This window comes from Pholcus phalangioides, unplaced genomic scaffold, assembly GCF_987345545.1.
Source record: "Pholcus phalangioides strain wild (caught in Gottingen) unplaced genomic scaffold, Ppha-v1.0 ptg000004l_1, whole genome shotgun sequence".
Lineage (NCBI taxonomy): Eukaryota > Metazoa > Arthropoda > Arachnida > Araneae > Pholcidae > Pholcus > Pholcus phalangioides.
The window spans coordinates 1,510,392-1,533,349 of NW_028301597.1; the positions used below are offsets into that span (position 1 = coordinate 1,510,392).

The window sequence follows — 22,958 nt, forward strand, 5'->3', positions numbered from 1 at the left end:
CCATAACAGAATAAGAACCAGTCAATATGTACCAAAAAAATGGGTTTCCATGCAAAAGGTAAAGTATTTTTGATTTTTGGGTATGTTGTAGGGATTAACACCACTAATAAAAAAACCAAGTTTGCAGAAACGAAAGCAAGTAGAGTTCTATTGAAAAAAAAATCACAATTCTCGGACTTTTCGGTTTTTGTTCAATATCTCTGCTCCAGAGGCACACATTGTAGAAAAAAAATTGTATTTATGACTTTTCCCTACGGGCTATAGTTATCGAGCTACAGAGCAGTATAAGTACAATAATTTTCTGAAAATCACAAAACATGCACATATTTTTTTTATATTAATGATTACAAGTACTATTAATTTGTTTTTCTTTAATTAAATTTTAAATATTAATACATTTTTAAAGTAAACATAAGGTTCAAAAATAGGTAAATACAAACACAATCAAATATTAAATGTTATTACTTAATGATATAATGTATATGTATCGTAATGATATATGTATCGACTGTTAAACAAGTAAAAAAATTTCTACTTTAAAGCTAGAACTTCTTACTTTACTTTAATTGCATTTACTGTGCAATGCATTTTCATTATTCTGTACAATCTGTACAAAAGAACTATATACTAATTATTGTAAGACATGAAAAATGTGTAGGTATGTTTACTAAAGAGTATATACACAAACGGGGGTGGGGCTTCTTGCAATCATGACTGCAGGGGTCCGCTAAAAAGTACAAATTATGAAGTTCCAATAAGTATCAAAAAATAGCTCTGGACCGCAAAGAGTTAATCTTATCCGCGAAGGGCTCACAACGCGAGTCTATTGCCATTGAGGCAATTTACGGCTGATTCCAAGAACAACAGCTCCAGATCAGGTATCTTCAACTTCTTGCTTTTGAGCAATGTGGTGCTCACTGAAGCACTCACAATTGTTCAATGCCTGTGCCTGATTTTGTGCTTACAAAGACATAACTGAATCAAGCTAATTAAAGGTTTAGTTGAGCATATTAAGATATATAGATTTAATCTCATATCACTTCTTTGGACTGACCACAACTGTTATTAGTCGTTGTGAGAGAGTTAAGTCAGAAAGTAAGAGTCGATTCCAAAAAGTTGGAAAAGATATTCATGGTCCTAGCTGAAATTAAAATAAATTGTGTTGAATCAAAAGCATTTGTGCTCTTTTTCTTTTGATCCTGACCATGAATCTTACTCTCGATTTTATAACAATTGAATACCTCTAATTTGGACCATTGACTCTCAAACTTTTTATAACCACCACATCCTCCTTGGAGCTAAATTTAAACATTAAATATCTTGAGACACATCAGTGATTCCTCTAAAGTGCCATTATGCGCTCTAAAGAGGAACATATGTTCAATATAATTTCATGGAAGAAATATCAGAAGGCTGAAGTATTCAAGCCTTTGCATTTTCTGTCTCCGCCAGTCATGTCAAAATACTTCTACTCCTGTTTTGGAAGACAGTGATATATATGAGGCCAATCATCAGCACACTCCCATTACAGTCATCATAATGAGTGATGAAGAGAATCATTAGACATTTGGACCTTCAAAGCGAACTGAATTTTATCACTGTGATGAATCAAGATATAAATAAAGAGTGAGATTGTGTTGAAAATTTTATTTTTTTAACAGGCGATACATTATTATATCATTAAGTGATAACATATAATATTTCATTGTGTTTGTATTCACCAATTTTTGAATTGATGTGTTTACTTAAAAAATTTATTAATATTTAAAGTTTAATTACATAAAAATAAATTAATAGTATTTAGTCATTAATATTAAAAAGATGTGCATAAATATTTCTAGAATATGCGCATGTTTTGTGATTTTCAGAAAATTATTTTAATTTCACAGCTCTGTAGCTCGATAACTATAGCCTGTAGGAAAAAGTCATAAATACAAAAGTTTGAGCAAATGTTATCTTCTATAATATTGTAACTAACATTTTTACTCTCCAGTGTGTGTGTGCATAGGAACAGAGATATTGAACAAAAACTGAAAAAGTTCTGAAAATTTTGAAGTTTTTTTCAATGTAACTCTACTTGCACAGGGCTTTCGTTTCTGCAAACTTGGTTTTTTATTAGTAGCTTTGGTCTCTACAACATACCCAAAAATCAGAAATACTCAACCTTCTGCAAGGAACCATGTTTAATTTGAACTGAACTAAAAAACCAAGCCATGATGAAAAATTTTCCACCAGTCATGGCTGTATTTTTTTTTTCTCTGTTGAATTTCCTCCTTTGATGTCTCAAAATAAAGGAAACATATTAGAAGAATGGAATATAGGAGAGAAGATGTGTTAAAAGAAGTATAAATATCTGATTTTTCCATACCGTAACAATTTCTTTCAGCTGATAGAGTTTTGCTTCAAGTTGAGATCGCTTCAGCCTCAGTTCTAAACTTTTCTTAAGCAATTTTCTTTTTTCGTCCTCTTTAGCTGAAATCAAACAGTTCGAAATAAACAGAAGTAAAATTACAGTGTTCTTAATAAAAATGACAAAAAACATCTTTTATGGACATATGCTTATGATATCTTGAAGAGTTTTTGTGATTTGAACCCGAAAAAGAGAAACAGCTTCTCTTGATTTATTGTACAACACTACAATACCCAGTGCTGCCTGGGTTTCCTCAATATATTGAGAACATTACAGAAGTTACAAACCATTATAAAGGCATATACAGTAAAACCCATCAGATGTGGCCACCTTACGGCCAAATATAATAATTTCCCCTTTGTATAATAAAACTATGCTTTTTTGAACCCCTGATTAACGGTCACCCCTCTTTTATGAAATTTTTTTTCCCCCACTGATGTCTACAAAAGAGAGGTTTCACTGTATATGACTACAACTAAACCTAGGGTTACCATTTATCCTCCCTTTTGGTGTCATTTCAAGCATCCTCCTATGTTTTAGAAAATTAGTCCTTTTGTCTTCCTTTTCAGATTTTCAGAATCATTCTTTTTTTTGCAGGGGATTTTTTTTCACTCTCAGTAGCATATCTCTTCAGTCGCATGAGTGTTTATGTGGTTTTTTTCACACACATTTTTACATGCTTTGACCATGCAATGCCCTCGAAATTCCCAGACAAATCAAAGTTGCCTCCAAGCAGGGTAGATGTTATTTTAACCATGGCACAGCTTGCTCAGAATAACATGAAAAAGGGAAAAGTCGGGAAAAACAGCTTTGAAAGAAGGAAACAGCAATATCCATTTTGAGAATACCATTGTTTGTTCACCAACAGCAGATGCCGTGAAATGAAGTGTGGGTGGAGGGGGTTACCCTATTCCATTCAGAAATAGGATGCAAATAGGGAAAAAATAGGATGCAAACAACACTCAATGATGACTCCTCTGGCAAAACAAACCAAACAACACTCCCAAAAGATAACAAAAAAACTTCTAAACGGTGCATTATGCAATAGTGCAGTAGAATCTTGATAACTAGACATGTAGATAACTCGACATCTATTATTCCCTTGGTTGGCACAATACTAATTTCAATGTAGGAAAAACTCTCTAACTCGATGCATGCTTGGCTTAACTCCACTTAAGTAGAACTGGATCAAGGAATTATTCTAAGCATGAAAAATTTTTACAGAAAATTACAGAAAAAGATTCTAAAATTACTTATAAAAAGAAACCCTCTCCTTGCTTCACGCAAAGTAATAAAACTGACCCAGATGGCGGGCACAATTTATTAAAAGTGAGGGGAAGAGGATTGTTATTTTTTTCTTTTTCACTCCAACTGGTAATGTCTGTGCTAGACATATGTCAAAACGCTGGGACGTTTCAGTCCCAAGACTATTGTATAGCTTTTTGGCCATCATCATCCTACTCCCCTTTCTACTTGGTCAGAAACTCTGAAGGAAAAAAAAAGTTAACCAATGGATGGCAACATTAAATGAACTTGACAACTGTAGGAGCGACATATTACTTTTTTTGCAGATTATGATAGTTCCACTTCACAAACATCTATTGCATCATCAATATTTGTTCCTCTCTTTGTTGACAACTTATCAGATGAGTTCAAATAACCATTCTCATAACTATAGTCCAGAATATATATGGAAATGCATACGTGCATATGCATTTTACTCATTGCAAATTTTGAACTTTTCAGTATTAACACACACAAATGCATGAAATTAAAGGATGCATAGAATTGCGTATTTTCTTCACATTTATCAACATTTTTAAACATAAACATCACTGATCGAATCCATCACCTAGGCTGAAATTTGAGCAAAATTTCTGGTAAATTTAAATAATTTATTGATGATTTATCATATTTTCCATTACAAGCTAAGGATTGTATAAAATCACTGGTAAATGCAAAAAAACAAAATTTATTACACTTACAAAAATGAGTGGTAACTATGAATAATAGCTATTGATTATGCATAATACAGGGGTGGAAAATGAAAATTTGATTTTTGTAACAGGATAAATTATTTCCACAGCAGCAAAAATGTAGTTTTTGTAGCAGCATTTATCAGTTTTGTAGCACTTTAAAATTTTGGCAGTAAATGAAATACACTGTTTTTATACACATATGTGCAGTAGCGTACACAGGATTACTTTTTACTTCAAAACACAGTGTTATCTTAACTCGGAAGAAGGAGCTGTTCCGTTCCCGTTAAGACACAAAATACATAGAGATTTTAGAGAAGATACATAGAGATAGAGAAATTACATAGTTTTTTTTATTTTTCTCGTGCTGCAGTGGAGCCCCTGGGGAGTGTCCAAGGAGGCCCTAGGGCTCTGCGGAACACCGGTTGAGAACCGCTGGTCTAGACCATGTTTGTGGTTGGTTTCAAAGAAACGAAAAGATAATTCATGTAAGTGATGTGCTTGTTATGTGTTCAAGTGTTGCTATCTATCTTTCTATCTTCAAAATCAAAAATGAGAATGAAAATTTTTTCTGCAAATTTCAAACTACGACTGCATTGGATGAAATAATTTGCAGAAACCATTGTAATTTATGATTCATTTCATCTAGCTGGAACACAACTCAGAATTTTTTACAATAAATACATGTAAGTTTCCCAGGATAAGAGCTTTAATGACTAAACTGCCTATGTTATCTCTCACCATATTATTCATGGCATGCACAAAAATCTGCGAGTTTCCCCCAGATAATTTTACTCATGCGGCTTATGCCAGAGGGGCACCAAAATGATGTCTTGCACAAGTGAGAATTTTGTCTCAAGCCTTCCCTACTCCTTCACATGATTGCAAAGGGGCAATTATATATTTTTTAATAAAGGGACCCGTGAAAAATTGTGACCCGGGTGTCCATAGAAAATAACGACCTAGGCAAACCACATTCCCAGATGTGGAAGCCCCTAGCTGTCTGTATAACTGCTTTATCCCAAAGTATTGTAGCCTGCGTGGGATAGCCATTAAAAAAAGGACAGAATGAAGGGCGATTTATTTCATAGGTTGATCAGCTCGTATTTTATGATACAGAGCAATGTTTCTCATAGTATTTTTTTGATCTTGGAATGGGCGATCACCGCCCTTTGGAACTATATCTGCTTTGGAATCGGTTATAAACTGTAGATCCCAATACAATTAACCCTGGTATGCAGAATATTATAATGATGTGACAAAAATGGTCACTGTAGCTGCGAGGGATGCTAGCTTATTACCATATTATTTTCATTATCAGAGTTTACTACATACCCAAAGAAAAGTTTCGAGAATTTTGTTGACCTCTGCTTGTCTGCCTAAATAAGCTTTGCTGGAATCTTATATCACTTACCTTTCAAACCAACCACGACCATAGTCTAGGCAAAATAATTTTAATTAATGTGCAGCTGGAAACCGTTTACGATTGAATACTAAATATGCTGGTGAATGACGTAAAAGGAAATGACATATCAAGAGAAAGAATAGTAGAAAATGAATGATAGAAAACTTGGAAGCAAAACGAGAGACTGAACATCTGTTAAAGATGCTTAAAAATAAAATACATGTAGCAATCACAAATCAGTTAAAAATAGGAAGTGCCAGTATGTCTGAAATACATTGTTTGGGAACCACAGTAACCAACATAAGAATTTCAAAAGTCATTGTTGAGTCCCACGAACCATTGTTGCGCCCCCCCCACCACCAGTTTTTTACCCATTTCAGGCATTTGCCCAGCTCTGGCAAATTTCTATCGTTCAAGTCGGGTCCTGTTTGGTATATATGCAAAAAATTTGGTGACGATCGGTCTGAAATTGGAGATTTGTATAGAGAACATACACAGACAGAAAATCAATTTTATATATAAAGATGAATGATTGGTATGGGGTTTTCAGCGCTAGCTATATGAAGAAATGGGATGGTAAAATGTGGTTTACAAAATTTACAGTTGATTCTTAACAGTTTAACAGTATTTTTTTGTTGTATAAAAATAAAACTGATTTATTCATTTGCCAACACCCACCCTTGGTTGTAGGGCTATTCGGTGATGTGCTGATCAGTATAGACAAGCTTTGGCAAACAGAGGGTTTACATCCTCTTATGAGTTACTCAGGGCTGTACAGAAATACATGCTTAAAGTTTTGTACTTTCAGATAAATAGTTACAGCTGTAGACAGTTCAGTAATAGGGGAACTTCGATCATGGATACTGTGTATGATAACATAGTAGTATCTGCAAATATACTATCAGCAAAGTATTTTACCTGTCTTAAGAACTTCATAACTATGTACAGCTGCCAATGCATCTGTTCTTGATTGACACTCAGAGCATTGCCATTTACCCTCTGGCCTTGATGGTAGTGGTGGCTGCATACATTTTGGGTGCTGCTGTTTGGCACAAGAGTCACATTTGACCAAGTCACCCGGTTGTGTGCAAACCATGCAAAGGTTTGAAAGAAGTTCCTCAACCTTCTGCAAAAACATAAACAAACAATTTATACAATTATAAAAGTTCAAAGTTTCATGTTTACATGGCAAACAGTGTAAAAGGAGTAAAAAGAGTTTGAAAATTGTTTAAAAAAATTCAGTGAGAGGATGAATGACTTTTTGAACAATGAGTCAAAGAAGAAAAATATCTGCACATAGATATAAGAACTTAATGTTCATCAATCAAAATAAACATATTTTTTTCCTAACTAAAGCATTTTCTACATAATGAACTAAACATTTTACTTAAAAACAAACACAATTCAGTTAATAATGAAAGGAAAACAGCATTGTGAATACGAGTTCATTCTAATGAAAAATTCTTCTCCCTTAAGACTACTTATTATTTTCTTTTAAAAGCAATAATTTTCACTTAAAAGATGAATATGAATCTTTAATGAATGACCCCCCCCACCCAAAAGAAAAAAAAAATCAAGAAAGTTGAGTTCTCATATGAAAAATAGGCCTGAATTACTGAGAATTTTTTCACCTTGTCATCTGCAGATGGGCTGATTCTATGATGCATTCCATTCACTATGGTGGGCGATGAGGATGACCGAACAGCTGTTGTACTTGGAGTGGGATTTGCTGTAGAAGGCATTGTAATAGCTGGGGATGGTGGTTTACTGGATGCTGCTGATTTGGGATCTGTTGCTGAGCTAATGCCATTTGTGGGGCATGTGACTGGCTTTGAATCTAGCCTAGGCCTCCCTAAAATTATCCCATAAAAATTGAGAGAGAAAAGAAAAAGAAAAATATGATTCAAACCTTACTACAAAATCTATACTATTTATATTTTCATATGCAATTTGTATAATACCTATAATACCATTGTTTTATTTAGTAGTTATGCTTACTAATGCTATTTATATTCTCTGATGAAAATGTTTTCAAATCTAAAAAAACATGCTAATGATAATAAAATAAACTAGTTTTTGTGAAAATAATAATTTTATCAAAGTCAAAAAAATTACACACAAAAAAAAGCTAAAACAAAAGTCTGACGTCTGGACATTCTGCAAAGTGGCCAGCAACTGGATGACCACTTTGCAAAGAGTCTAGACTTCAGACATTCACAGTAGCATGTATACTTGATTCATGTGTACGTTTAGTGACTGTACATTCATTACTCAGTTATTTTTAATTCATGAATTCAATATAAAGGTAGTCACAGACTTACGACTGTTTGACTTTGTGACTGCGGCAAAAGAGTATGATGAAAAGAAAAGAAAAGAATATGTACAAAAGTAATGAAACAAAACTTTTAACAGTTAATTCAACATCATTGTAATTTGTTTTTAAACCCAATTGCATTAATAATATCCTGGCTTCAATTATGTCTATTTTGAAAGTCATTATTGGTTAATGATAGTGATTATTATAATATTTATGCTGTAATGTGCTTGTATAATGGCTTTTCTTTCTAGTACTGATCACTATATTTTTGTACATTAAAACCGATATTGATATAAAATAATAAATTTAACAATATAAAATATAACAGCACACAGTCAAATCATAAACATTAATTTTGACTAAATAATAGGTCATTTTAAGGATTGGACACAGGTCAGTTTTACAAAAAATCATAAGTAAAAATGAATGGTATAAGTGATAATAATAGTATCACTTCTAGTTTCATAAAATAGATTACTAAATTAGATAGTTAAAATATTGTGTAATACATGTATATTTACCTCTTGGCCTTTTGATTGGTGGTCCCCCGGCTGCTTGTAAAGCCGCTGCTTTCTGCAATTTTTCTTCTAGTGCTGCATTTGAAAATTGAGGATTAGCTGTTGTGCGACGTTTACGTTCATTCTTTTTGTTCTTCATATCAGAGAGAACATCCCTTGTAGCCAATCCCAGAGACAACATGAAGGCTTTTTTCTAAAGAAAAATCACCAATCAGCAAGTAGTCATCTGTATATTAGGAGCACTGTGTATAAGTATTACATTTCATTTAACTAAATTTTTACGATAAATATTCAAATTTGCTATATTTAGCAAAATGTGAATTATTAGCAAAATAAACAATTTATTTATTTATTCATTTATCAAAGCATAAAAAGTTTATATTGAAATAATATTAATTCATGAACTCACAACTTCAGTTGTGAAAAATGAAATGCTGTTACATCAAGTACATATTTGCAAAGTGGAAAAACAAAAGTTATGAGTACCTGAGGATCTATCTCGATTGGTTGTGGTTTTTCTTGATGAATGTTTGGCTTGTGGATTATTGAGTTGGATGAAGGCGATGGCAAACGATTCATTTGCTCACATGGACTAGAGACTGCTGGCAGAGTTTGTGAAGAAGTTGCACTTGTTACAGTTGTAGTGGCTGAGATCGTGGCACATACAGGAAGATAGTTATTTGAGTTCTGGAATTTCAGTGGTACCTGTAAAAAAAGAGAAAAGGTATAATCACGAGTTTCATTTTCTAACTGTGAATGTCCAGTCCTATAAAATACAAACAAAACTATCTACTCAGTGGTTGCCACCACTATTTGAGATGCGAATGAAAGCCACGGTCGCCCATTTAAAAAAGTCTCTCCATGGAGAGCAGGCAGTCCTACAACATGATACTGACATAACATGAAAATTCAAGCATTTACCATCTTTACTTCAAAATATGGAACACAGATGGTAGCACTAGCAAGTACACAAAAAAGGGGGAAAAAAAAAGTCAGACAACATATATATGTTAAGGCCATGCATGTACATACACTCAAACAACATGTTCCAACATCTACCGATTCATTGGAAATTATGCAGAGGAATGTGTATGAGGTGAATGTTTGGTAGTAGTAGTAGTTACCATCTTTTCATACTTCAAGTATTCTTTTTCCCCAGCATATTATGCCATAACTTTATTACCATTTTTTTTTATTCCTTTAACGTTTTACGAGAAATTAAAAAAAGAATTCACCCCCACAGTTTTATTGCTTCTAACTATTCAATGTTCTTTGAAACTTGAACATGCTGCTGATTATAATTTGAAATGGAACTTACCCTTTTATGTAGTTAATCCTAAAAGTATGTATAATTTTGAAATTTGATGATTTTTCTGGATCATCCTGCATATAATTAATATTGCTATGTTGTCTTAAAATTATATAAACATTTTATATTGTATCAAATAATCAAACAGGCTGATCATTGTGCTTATTGTATGTATATATATATGCAGTGGAACCTCGCTCCTAAACATGAACCTCCTTAACATGAAACTCTGGTTAATGTGAAAAAAATTCTCGGTCCAGTCATTCTGTATGGTGATATAATGTTGAAAAATGCTCTTAACATGAAGCTCTTCAATGGAAGATCACGTAACGTTAAAGGATTTGTCAACCTGAATAAAAAAATACTGTATAAAAGTTCTGGGAAGCTAAGGGTTGGGTGAATGTCATTAATGGGTTAGACAACTGGAGCACGACCTTGGTTGTCATTAGGGAGAGGGTTTTATTGCCCCTGAGAGTGCGTGTATTGGGGAGGGGAAGTGACATATGCACACACATTCTTATCTCTGAGTCAGGTCACTGTTATCTTATTTTCAAAAGCTGCGGTACCAATTTAAGATCATAGATGGTACTGTGGTGAGAACTTTCATCCAAGAGAGAGGAAAGAAGAGCTATTCGCATGCCTTTTTTCATGTTGTATGCAATTGGCATTGAACCTACATCATCTTTCTTTCAAACCGAGCACAACTCAGGTCTATCACCATTTATGGGTGATTTACTACCTAGTAAGTTGTGCCGGAAGTGTAACTGTGCGTGTGTACCTAACAATCTTGAGTGCATATGCAGTGTTGTGTTTAATTTTTCATGGCTGCCATCAGTGAGTGTATTTCAGAAGGGAAGTGAGTGATGTGTTATGATTGAATTACATTTGCACTGTTTGTAGGTCTGCTGCTCTCTGTGGTGAGACTTTTTAAAGGGAGAGATTGGCTCGCATTTGCGAGAAATTTGCTTCTCTTCCTTTTTGAGTAAAGGTGACAACAATAAAGTCATTTAGAGTGCGTGTCGGAAAATTTCAGTGGCCTATCGATGTACACCACAATCATAAAACATTGTGCTGTCTGCAGGTTTAGATGTTAGTAAAGAAATGAAGTTACTTCAAGTTTGTACACTCTGTCTTGACAAGCCAAAGAATGGTGGGTTATCTGAAGAGAAAACATTTTTTTTGGTAAGTGAAAAAATAACTACAAATAATTTTTCTACAAAATTTGATAGAAATGTTAGACGTACTAAACAAAATTTTTTTCATGTAATTTTAACTTTATTCCTGAGTTCCACTGTATATTTTTCACAAGTGTTGGCAGAAATAAGTTGTAAGAGCAACCCCAAGTAAATAGCTTTTAAGATTTGTTGTTTCTAGTGTTTATGCTGCTGATAAATTTGACCCAAATTTAACGATTTCCTCAATTTAACAAATAAAATTGTTTTTTTCTTCCGATTCATTAAATTAGGGTTTGTTTGTATTTATATACTCTTTTTAAATAAAAATATTTCACTTGAAAAAAAAATTAAATGGTACTTTTACAAAGCATTGTTGATAAGAATTTTAATAACACTTAGCTAATTTGAGGAATGTATAAAAAAATTGGAAATTAATAAATTAAAATTGAGAGCTAGAAGTAAATTGACAACGTTTACAGCAGGGTTGGCAGGTTTTTGACACATGGCAGTTTTTGACGGTTTAAACCGCAGTTTAAACTGTCACGTCAAAAACCCTCCATCAAAAACCTTTGTCAAAAACTGTCAAAAACCTCAAATATTGCTTTTCGATATAAAAATTCCCATTGAAAATGCACACGTTAATTGCATGTAATGTTTAAAGTGACTATGTTATACAAAGAATAAATATTTAATAAGATTCTAAAATAATTTTCTACTCCAGACAGAATTATTTTGGACAATATATGTTTTTTTTTCTTATAAAATTTGAATAAAGCATAACATGAACATTGAATGGAAAACTGTGGAACGATTTGACATTCTTTGATTCAAGATGATTCTTGACCTTCCAAAACTGCTTATATATATGCATTGATATAAACTATCTGCTGTACTCTTTTTACAACAGATAAGTGTTTAAAAAAGTTTATTACATCATGTATGTAATGTTGATTTCTGTTATTATTAAATTATCTAGATAACCACTGATACTTAAAACAATACTCTTATTGCACATAACATTGAAATATATCTAGCGATCAAAATACTAAATTGTAGAACTAAAATGTCATTTAATTTGGCAATGCTAGCTTGTATATGTCAAACTTGGTTTATTCTTACTTTTGCACTATGATATGGTACATTTACTAGTATTTATAATGCAATGGTTTTCCAATTGAAGCTGTATTCAAACGTGCAAAACAAATGCTTTGGGTATCAAGTCTTGTCAGCTCTGCTTTGGTTGAAAATACTCTTTAAAGCTGTGTGAATTTATACACACTGATCTAAGAAATTTTCAGGCGAAAATAAATGAGTTTAGTTAGTGCATTAACAGATGCTGTGTCAGAAATTTTATATGGAATAAAATTTTGGGCAGATCAGAAAATTTAAAATATCAAAATATATATTTTTCCTCAGTAATTATAATTCTGAATATAAAACTCTTTAATCTAAATAAAAGTAAGTATTTTGTTATTTAACATATCTATCAAGTTAACAAAAACTATTTGACATCATTGACAGTAAGATTTTGATAGTTTTAATACCGAGTTAGTTTCTGGGGTCAAAAACCTAACCCTGATGCCCTATCATACATATTTTGAATAAGCAGCTCTAATCCACTTTACAAATTGAACACAGGTAATGAGTAGCTTAGATAAATAAACCATAAAATTATATTTTATATGTTCTAGACTAGATATGTTGAAAAATTCAAAAGTGCAAATTATAATTAATATTTTGTTTTAATTATTGTAATAAATTAATGTTTAAAAATAAAACATCGTAATATGCCAAAAAGTAAGTTTTTCATCATGTTGTACACCTATTATGTTCAAAACATTATCAAAAGGCATTCATTTAGGTTTTTGACGGTTTTCGACAGTTTTGACGGTTTAAACCAGTTTCTGACAGTTTAAACCAGTTTTTGACACTTGTCATGTCAAAAACCCAACCCTGGTTTACAGAAATTTCATGGATTTTTTTGTCACAAAAATGCCTTAATCATTTAAGATTTTTAGTTCAATTTTTAGGTTGAAAAAATGGATTATATATTTATGCAAATAGTGAATGGAACATGTGAACATGTTTTTTTCTAAAAACCCTATAAAATATGTTTTTGTGAAATAAACCATATTTGTATTTTTACTTATTAACTAATTTATTTTACAAGGTTCTTAATAAATTCTTAATAAAATTATAGTGTCAGCAGTGATGGTAACGCATGGGGAATTTCCCATATTCGTGAGAAATATTTGCAGAAATTGGTCTACATGGGAAATTTTGGAAGTTCATCAAACAAATGCAGTGCAATAATTTACAAATGATAAATACTTCACTACATATTTTCATCAGTAGATGACAGCACATTTTTCAAAATGTGGGAAAAATTTACTGTATTTTAACATGCATAAGAGTAACTGATTTTTTTGAGCTTAAAATTTGGAAAAAGTTGAAAAATATATATATCTATTATACTATCCATGTATAAGAACTCCCTATTTTTGGAACCCAATTGTCTGGCAAAAAAGGGTTCCTTATACACGTTAAAATATGGCTCAAATGGGAAAATTTTGAGGGAAATTTTGCTAGTTGTGGTTACCATCACTGAATGTCAGTAAGAGGGGAAAATAAAAATAGAACCATTTAGCTTACAGCAGACTGTGGCTGCCTAGGTACAGGCTGTAATGGTGGTGGTGGATATTGAGGCACTCTGATAGGTGGTACAATATTCAGGAGCACTCCAGTCTGAGAACCATCAACAGAACGGGTTGACGGAGATGGTACAACAAGAACTGGATGTAATTTTTGATGATCAACAGTCTTATTAGCAATCAAAGTAGGAGTACCGCTACAATTAGGTAAAACCACAGTACCAACTGGTGCTTTGAATGTGAACGCTGATGAAGAAACAAGGTTGTTTATGCTTGCTGGCACTGGCTGGTGTAGAGAATTGATGAAATTTGGCACCTGGTTTGGTGCTAAGGTAACTGTCTGAACCTAGCAAATGAAAAAAATAAATCAATATCAACATATAGCCTGAAAATGAAAGAAAAATTCAGAGATAAGAATTATGTTAACATAAATGTTGATCTCTTTTATTTGTACCACAAATAATAAAACCCAGTTTTAAAAGTTAATTTTCGGCTTTTGTTGTTAATTTAAAGCTGCCGCAAATCAATTACTTTTTTCATTGATTTTTTCACAAATACATAGGCTAGACTACATGTATGAGTTAGTAAAGAATCCAATGCGAATCAGATTGCCATTTCTTTAATACAGTTATTTTTAGTACGGCATATTTTAGGGCCTAAAAATAATGCTAACAAAGGTTGAATTTATCAAGGCCAAAACCTGTTGCTAGTGAGTAGAAAATTCTGCTATGGAAAGTTAATATGGAATTTTCTGCAGAACTTTTCACTTTTGATTTTACCGTTGAAAGTGAAAAAGTGAAAAAATAATAATAAATTGTAATTGCAAGTACTTTTTTTTATTTTTTTTTAATGATAAATGATCATTCATTGAAGTAATTATTTCCAGCCACTGTTAACATAGCATGCCCATTTTTATGTTTACAACAAAACAGCAGAAGTGAATATAGTAAATTACGAATTCCCATTTAAAAAAAAAAGTTCCAAAGAATTCATCAATATGTTAAGAGCAGTTGACTGACACAGCTTGAACAGGAAGTCCCTCAGCATAACTGACAAGGCATGTAATAAGTTAAAAGTGATGTAAAGTCAAAGTGCAAATTTAACTTACTGGTGAAGCAAGTCTGTGATTTACAACAGTCTTCTGAGTCGCACATACCATATGCATATCTGGTACTGAATTCTGATTGTTAGCAGCAATGCTAACAGCAGCCACTTGATTTCCTGAGCTAGATGTCACTGGGCACTGTTTCTTTTGCAAATTATTTCGCAGTTGTTGCATTATTTGCTTCTGCAAGAATACATATTGAATGATATGAGATAAGACAAAATAGCTGATGCACTTTTTTTATCGACATGAGTTCCCAAATAAAAAATTAAATTAATTATTTACTTTTTTAACCTACAAATAACCAAATAAATACCTCATAGTTAGCAGAGAAGTCATAGAAGTTCTAAAACACATCAATAACCCCAGAAAAGGATGTGTGAAAATTTGACTAGGGTATCTCATTGAGGCACTTTTGTTTAGTTAAGACAAAGGTTTTTGAACTGCAGTTTTCCAGGACCCATGTGAATAGGAGTGGAACCACTGACTGTTACACAGGCTGTCTACTTTGCTGTACACCAACTCTGATCATATCTTGCCTTAAGGTAATTTACAATCGGTGGATTTGGGTGGGAAATGAAGGTGCCATCTATTGTCAGTTAACCCAGGCTCAATAGGTAGAGAACTTGTTTCTGATGTTCTTCCCAGATTCGAACCTGTGGACCTTGACAGTAAGACGAACATTTTACCACTGCACCATTCGAGCGCTACACAGGGTTGTGTGGATCAAATGTGCCTCATTTCAAACAGCGATTAAAAACCAGTAATGCCATCTAGGGTGACAATATTAGAATAACTTGGCTGCTCAACCCTTAGAGTTTGACAACAAATTTTCTAAAAGCATAATTAAATAAATTGTCATTGTTACAACCAAACAAATAGGAAAAATAGTGTGACCATAGGAGTAGACCCAAATTATTCTGTGGAAATATTAGCACTCATAGAAGGGAAACATGCTTCCCTCTCCAGGAATATTATTTCAGATAAGGCAACATTCTTTGTTTCCAACAGGTTAATGAGCACAATTACTGAATTTATGGCTCAGAAAATCCTAGTAAAATTTTTGAAATAGAAAGAGACAATCCCAAAATCAATGTGTGGTGCGCTTACACTTGATATGGCCATTTTTCATTTGAGCAACAAAAGGAGCAAACATGGAAGTGCACTGATTAAAAAAAAAGAAGGAGAATGTTACTTTCTGTTCACACTTATCTTTTCCAACTTGTGAAGTGTAGGAACTGCTCTGAAATATGGAAATTTGAATTGGACACCCTGTATTTATGGCAAACAGTTTGATTTGATGTGTCATGATACTTCTTACTATTAAACACAAACTGAGATAATTTTTTAATTAATAAATAAAATTAGTGAAATATAATTAATTTATGAAATATAATATAATAATATATATATTAATGAAATATAATATAATAATATATATATTATTGAAATATAATATAATAATATATATATTAATTAATCAATAATTAAATATTATTAATTAATGAAATATATTAAAAATGAATTTTTTCATCAAAGTGGTGAATTTTTTTCATAATTAATAATTTTCAAACTAAGAAATTATGATTTAGATAAATTTAAGTGAATTTTTAAATCTGCTTTTTGCTATTAAATGTGTGAGGAAGAATGGATAGTCTTTTCTGCCCCCACTCCCTATTTATCTTACCCACAGATGCCAATGCTATAATTTTTAAAATGTGACTATGTAATTGGAATAAAAGAATTCAGAAAATTCTAAAAAAGCCTACCAGTGAACAGCAATAGTGAAAAAAATTACCATAATTAACAGAAAAACAAATAAATAAATCGGAAAAAATAAATAAAAAAGGAAAATTAACAAAAAATATCACATACAAAAACTTAATTGAGATAAGGGACTAAAAGGACAGTATAATACCGGAAAAAACCCCCCCCACCCAATAACTATCTTCATACAGCAATCAGGAAAAAAATCATTCAATTATGTTGCATGTTGGGAGACGAGATTGATACTAATAATAATTGCTGTAACAGAGTATAACTTTTTTGTTATAGAAATTCCAATTTTCTTTGTATTCCTACACATTTGTTTTAACATTGAGAAAAATTACTCTAGTTTGAGGGAAATATAATCGAATTACATTTCAAGGAGATGAGAGAGGTACAGAGGAAAAAAAATTGACAGATGATCAAAAAAATGGTCAGAAAAAAAAGATGCATCATCCCCAGCATCAGAATAAAAAAAAACGTTGCCATGACTTTGGTGCTTTTTTTATTTTAGTTTTGCCATCTTTTCTCCAAAGAGAACTTCTGTGGGGAGAGAACAACAACTCTTAGCACAAGGCTGCTCCTCCTACTCCTCCATAGAAGAGAGCACAGAGAGGAAAAAGAAAGAGAAGTTGTTCTCTCTGCTCTTCTCCCACCTGATCCCAAGGAACAGTTTTGAGGTGGCAGCCAACCTGCGCCTGCGCGACTTTCTTATATTGATTTTTGTTCCGGACTGCGGCGATTCCCCTCGCTCATACATCCTTTCAGTCTGTGCATGCATGTCTGTATGGTTTAAACCTACAGTACTGTATATTCAAGTAACTGAAACAGCCAGTGAGAGAGAGAAAGGACGCACGGGACCTCCGTACAAAGTTGCAAGAAAGCTTTCCTTAACCGAAGTTAGAGCTGGCAGCTCGCCAATATTGGCGTTTCTTCGCGAAGGGTTGTCTTCTCATACGCTCCCATCTTCCCCCTTGTTAGAAGTCACCACATCTCGAATCCAGGAGGCAAAGTGGAAGTACAATGGCGGAATAATACACTGGGACGATCTCACCCTTACCCCCTTCAGAGCAAAGCGATAGGCGAATGGCATTAGTGTCAGGGAAGAAGGGGAGTAGAAGGGCGGTTGACATTTTCAAAGTTTCAAGCCTTTTCTACTTGGATATACGTGCAGTTTTTACATAAAAATTAGAACTCATGAAAGTTTGGAGGATTTAATATTGTATTTCTCGGTAGTTTTATGAAAAGCTTATACGGCAGAAAACATTATCATGCAATAAAAAATGCCTCTCATTCCTGTTGCGTATCTGGATATAGAAACTTTGGGAGCATTCATGAATCAGATCTGAGCACATGCATTCGTTTTATGGTTGGCAACATGTCAAAGGAAGATTTGAGAGATCGATCGCAAACGTTGAAAACGAAGAAAGGTTTATGAATGGAAAAAAAAGGGGGGGGGGATAATATGAGAACAGATCATACAAAACCAAGACAATTTAAAAATTTTTAAAATTGAAATTCGATACGATTGTTATTGCGTAAAACTCAAAATTCACAGAGTTTAACTGAAAACAATTTGACATTTCTCTGCCGTATTCTTTGAAAAAAATACTGTTTTTTTATTACTCTCCAAATAACTCCTGGGAAACTTGGCATTCGTGATAAATTTTCCTTTATCTAGTTAATAAACTAAACTAAAAGTAAGTCCTTGCAAAGTCAATGATGTACGTACTTTCAATTAACATCGAATTAAAAAAAAAACCGAATATCATTTTACAATTATAGCTTACGCATAATCCGCATTTGCGACTTTTGTTAATTTGAGGCATAAAACTCCTCAAATATATTCCGAAACGGCGTTTAATCTGCGAATAAAATAAAAAAAAGCAAGCAGATAATACGCCCATAATCCGAAGCAAATTTAGATATTTTCTGACGTATAATCCGTGATTCATACGCAAGAAATTACGGTTAATTTTAAAAAAAAAAAAAATTCATACATTTTTTTCAGTCACTCTCAATGTGGATATAACTTTATATTACAAAATTACACTTATGTATTTCTAAATTACAAACGTTCCTCCCAATAATTCAACTACATTTTAGTTAAGTAAGCGCGCAATCACATACAATATAAATATGTATGAAAGACGCAATTATGCACTCAATTATGGGAGGAAATATGGAATACCGATGTCGAAATGTCAGATAAAAGCAGCAGATTCTAGATATCATACGTTTTCATTTTGATACACCCAATTGCATTTAAAACTGTAAACTAAATTTAAAATAGGTTCGAATAAAATTTGTTTCTTCTTTTTTGAAATTTAATATAATAAAATAAGCGATTTAACAGTTTTTCCGAAACCATGGAATTTCTAATGGAGCAATCACAATCCGTATCATCTCAATCTTAAATTAATTTCATCTACGATACTTAAGGTGCAACCAATAAGTTATTTGAGTGAACCTATGTATTATCAACAATAAAAACTTCAATGAATCATGCGAAAAAGGTACAAGCATTTAGTCAAGCTAAAATGTATTTTCGAATATTTATTTTGTGGCTAAAACTATTCGAGATTTTTTTTTCATCCAGAAAAATTTAAAACATCTCTCTGTTGTGAGAATAAAGAATTTTCAATTTTTGAACACCCTTGCATAGTTCGTCATGAGCTACGTTCCAATCAAACTTACAATACAAACACGTATGATGAAAGATTTTTTTCACGAGAGAGGATTTTTAAAAGTACTGTACGTACGAATGAACCGACTTTCTTCGATTTCCAGCGCACGTTAAATTGTGTTAAAGATACCAAAAGAATACAAGGTTTTGGTTTACGTTAGGTTTGTCTTTAAAGTTATCTATTTCTCTCAAGATGAGCTTCTATGGGCAAGCGTCTTCAAAAGCGATCGTTTTTGTTTTGGCCAGCATTCAAGTCTGCAGCATCAGTAGAAAGCCCCCAAAATGGGCGATTCAAAGCACGCGCATTTTTCTTTTGCCCTGAATCCCGAAAGTTGTTGCGGCCATATGAAATCCAAAGCGTATATGTATGTTACAATGATGGATGAAAAGACGTTCAAGTCAGCATGCCATTCGACTAGAACACTAGACGTTGCGATACATGTATACCAGAAGTTCTACATTAATATTACATTTGATTCCATCAAATAATGTGAAAATTATTACGCAATGATGATAATTACATCCTCATTAGATGCGATTGAGACATACAATGTGTGCAAACACAATAACACACCTTAGATAAGATAGAAGCTTTTTGCCTTTATATATATACACACACAGTATATATATATGATGGTTTTCAGAAGCAGGCATATTTTATGGGAGATGTGACACTCATGATTTCTGTAGCAAAAGTGAAAGGAAATTACATTTCCAATGGTTAAGCGTTAAGAAATATATTAAATATTATTTGCTTGTTTTATTAAAGCTATTATTTCTGTATGACCACGAGCCCGACCTGTATGGCTGAAAAAGAGGTCTTGAGGGGTGTCACGACTCCTGAAGTCGTTTTCAAAAATGACTAAAAAGTATTTTATTCGATCGCAAATCAAATGCAAAAAATTTCGTATCAATCGCTTGGTTTGTTCTTTTAAAATATGGGAAAGAAATAATGAATTATAATGTAAATGTATACAAGAAGAAACACTTCGAACGCCATTTTCGCAGATTGCAGTTTTGAGTTCGTCCGTAAGATTAAAAGACAAAATTTATCAAAAATTTTGCAGAAATGTTTATTCAAAATGTGCTGGTAAAATTAACCTCAAACTTAGATATGACAATTCGTTAGAATTTTATGAATTTTTTGTTACAAAAATACACAAATTTCCAAAAACACATCAAATCAACAAATTCAACATTAAAAAAAAATACTGCCCATCGATCAAACGTTAAATCGGAAGTTCATTTTATTGACATATATTGAATAAACATTTCTGCACTTTCAGAATTTTAGTTGCAGTATTTTTTTAATCTTAACAGATGAACTCAAAAACTGCAATCTGAGAAAATCGTGTTAAAAGTGTTTTTTCTTATATACATTTACACTATAATTCATTATATTTCTTTCTTTTATTTTGAAAAAACAAATTAACCGATTGACACGAAATTTTTTGCATTTGATTTGCAATTGAATGAAATATTTTTTAACGTAAATTTTTGAAAAATCGATTTCAGGGGGTCGTGACACCCCCTTAAATGAATGCGATGTCTTCGGGGCTCTTAATTTTGAATTTTGCAGGAAAATCAAGCCAATATCTTTTCTTGGGATAGATTTTCTTGGGTTAAATTTATTTTCTGCTTAAAATTTAGGTCTTATGAAACCATCTCTCACCGATGTGGAAATCGAACCATAGCGCAAAAATTGAAATAACTAAAAAGCGAGTTTATATGCAGTTTTTCGAAATTTGCCAAACCTAATGAATATTGGTACAGTACAACCACTTTCTTTTGAAATTAGTTCTCAAGTTCATACACAGTCTGAATTTAGGTGGCAGTTTAGAATTGAACGTACCTTACATCTACATTTTTATGTTTCAAAGAAGACGTATCGTTTACTCAAAAACGTACACATGAATACATATATTTGCTGTTCCAACTCACGACATAAATTTAACTTGACTCATTCAATTAGAATCACAACGCAAGTATGAATATACAAGTCTGGTTCTAATCCTAGACTCGGCCGTGGTTAAGAAATTTATGTGGCCATTCGGAACAGATTGTATAAATTTAATTTAAACATAAAACTATAAGTACAGGTCTAAGTAACCCATTCAGAACATAAAATGATCGAAGGAAAGGTGAACAATTCTGCCGTACACATATCGAATAATTTTAAATTAGAAACTAGTGAAATGTATTTTGAATAGAAGTATTTGAATGTATTCTTCACATCTACAGCTGTATTCTCCAGCACACTGATATCCGAGGGTTAACTTCTGTTGTTATACGATAAATTAAAAAAAACCGGAATTCAATTTTTTATGGAAGGGAACAATTCAAAATATTTGCCAGGAAATATAAGGCAAATCACACAAGAAAGTTAAAAAAATAAGAGCTAAAGCCTCTATGGTCCCGTGTATGTTTAAATAAACAGTCGGTCCCCCGTATTCGCGGGGGTTACGTTTCGGGGGTGACCGAGAATACGGGAAATCCACGAATAACCGAAACCATCGTTTTTTTTCTTGTATATCTCGTTTACTGAACAGCATGAGAAGAGCGGGGTAACGCAGAGGTATAAGGGAATGTAAAAGAGGGTGCAACGATTATTGGCGATGTTTTCTGAAAGAACATTGTGATTTCTGTTTGCCGTTTCTTCTTCATATCATCAAGTATATTGGAATGTGATGGCAAGGCTTCTTCTACCAATTTTGACATCTACATGTGACGAGCGTACCAAAAAGGGATCTATGTCATGAAAACAATCTATTGCTGATTTGAACGTGTGAAGCCCTTCCGCTATGTTACTCATGGTGAACTTGTCTTCCACTTCTTTATCTTGATCTTCTTCATCTGGTACCGCTTCAGTTTCAGGAGCAGTCAACTGCATTAATTCCTTCTCGGTCAATACCTCTGAATTGCATTTAATTAGCTCTGTTCGACTTCTATATCCATATCATTGAATCCTTCTCCACCCACCTGTTTCGCTAACGTGACAATGTCTTTTATAGTCTCTTCAGTTGGCTCTGTAGAAATGGTTGTGGCCTTTAGCGCACATTGTGGCAAAAGGTTAATCCAATCCTAACTGTTTCTCTCTTGGGAGCTGCCAGTGATGACAGTAATGCCATTAGCGAGCCATCTCCTAAACTCCTAAAAATACACAACTCAAATTTTGTAAACAAAACACATTAATGACGATTTCTGAGTGTTGCAAAAAAAAAATCCCAATAAAGAAAGAAAAAAAACCACAAATACGGGGAGGCCGAATGTACATGACAAATACATGATAAAAAAAATTATTATACCTATTTCTTTTCTCAATTTTTTGGTATTCTAGAAAATGTTTTTTAGTGTGTAATTTCAGTTCAAAATACGTCTATACAAGTACAATACTTTTTTATTTAGAAAAGTCGATTACTCGATGGTGTCATTTTCTGAGCGCTGCTGAAATTTTACGTGTTCAGAGATTTATGAAATCACACAAAATTGAGAGGATTGAAAAAATTCAATGTAAAAGCTATTTAACTTTAAAGCAATAATTTATCTGTTCATAACTAACAATAAAACAAAGCAAACTGTATATTTTACTCTTAACTAACCATTTAAGCTAGTTAAAAAACCAATATAATTAATTAAATT

General features: G+C 32.8%; 1 protein-coding gene across 2 annotated transcripts in view; it reads right to left on the minus strand.

Annotated features, from left to right (window-relative positions):
• Positions 1 to 22,958, minus strand: part of LOC149086405 (PHD finger protein 21A-like) — a 61,275-nt gene that overhangs the window by 12,263 nt on the left and 26,054 nt on the right. For both annotated transcript variants that reach the window (XM_089255354.1, XM_089255349.1), the window contains exons 4-10: positions 14,870 to 15,049; positions 13,763 to 14,107; positions 9,113 to 9,331; positions 8,630 to 8,819; positions 7,423 to 7,643; positions 6,710 to 6,917; positions 2,369 to 2,472 (exon numbers count right to left, since the gene is read on the minus strand). In XM_089255354.1, the coding sequence (XP_089111480.1) occupies positions 2,369 to 2,472; positions 6,710 to 6,917; positions 7,423 to 7,643; positions 8,630 to 8,819; positions 9,113 to 9,331; positions 13,763 to 14,107; positions 14,870 to 15,049 (1,467 nt within the window). The remainder of the gene's footprint in view (positions 1 to 2,368; positions 2,473 to 6,709; positions 6,918 to 7,422; positions 7,644 to 8,629; positions 8,820 to 9,112; positions 9,332 to 13,762; positions 14,108 to 14,869; positions 15,050 to 22,958) is intronic.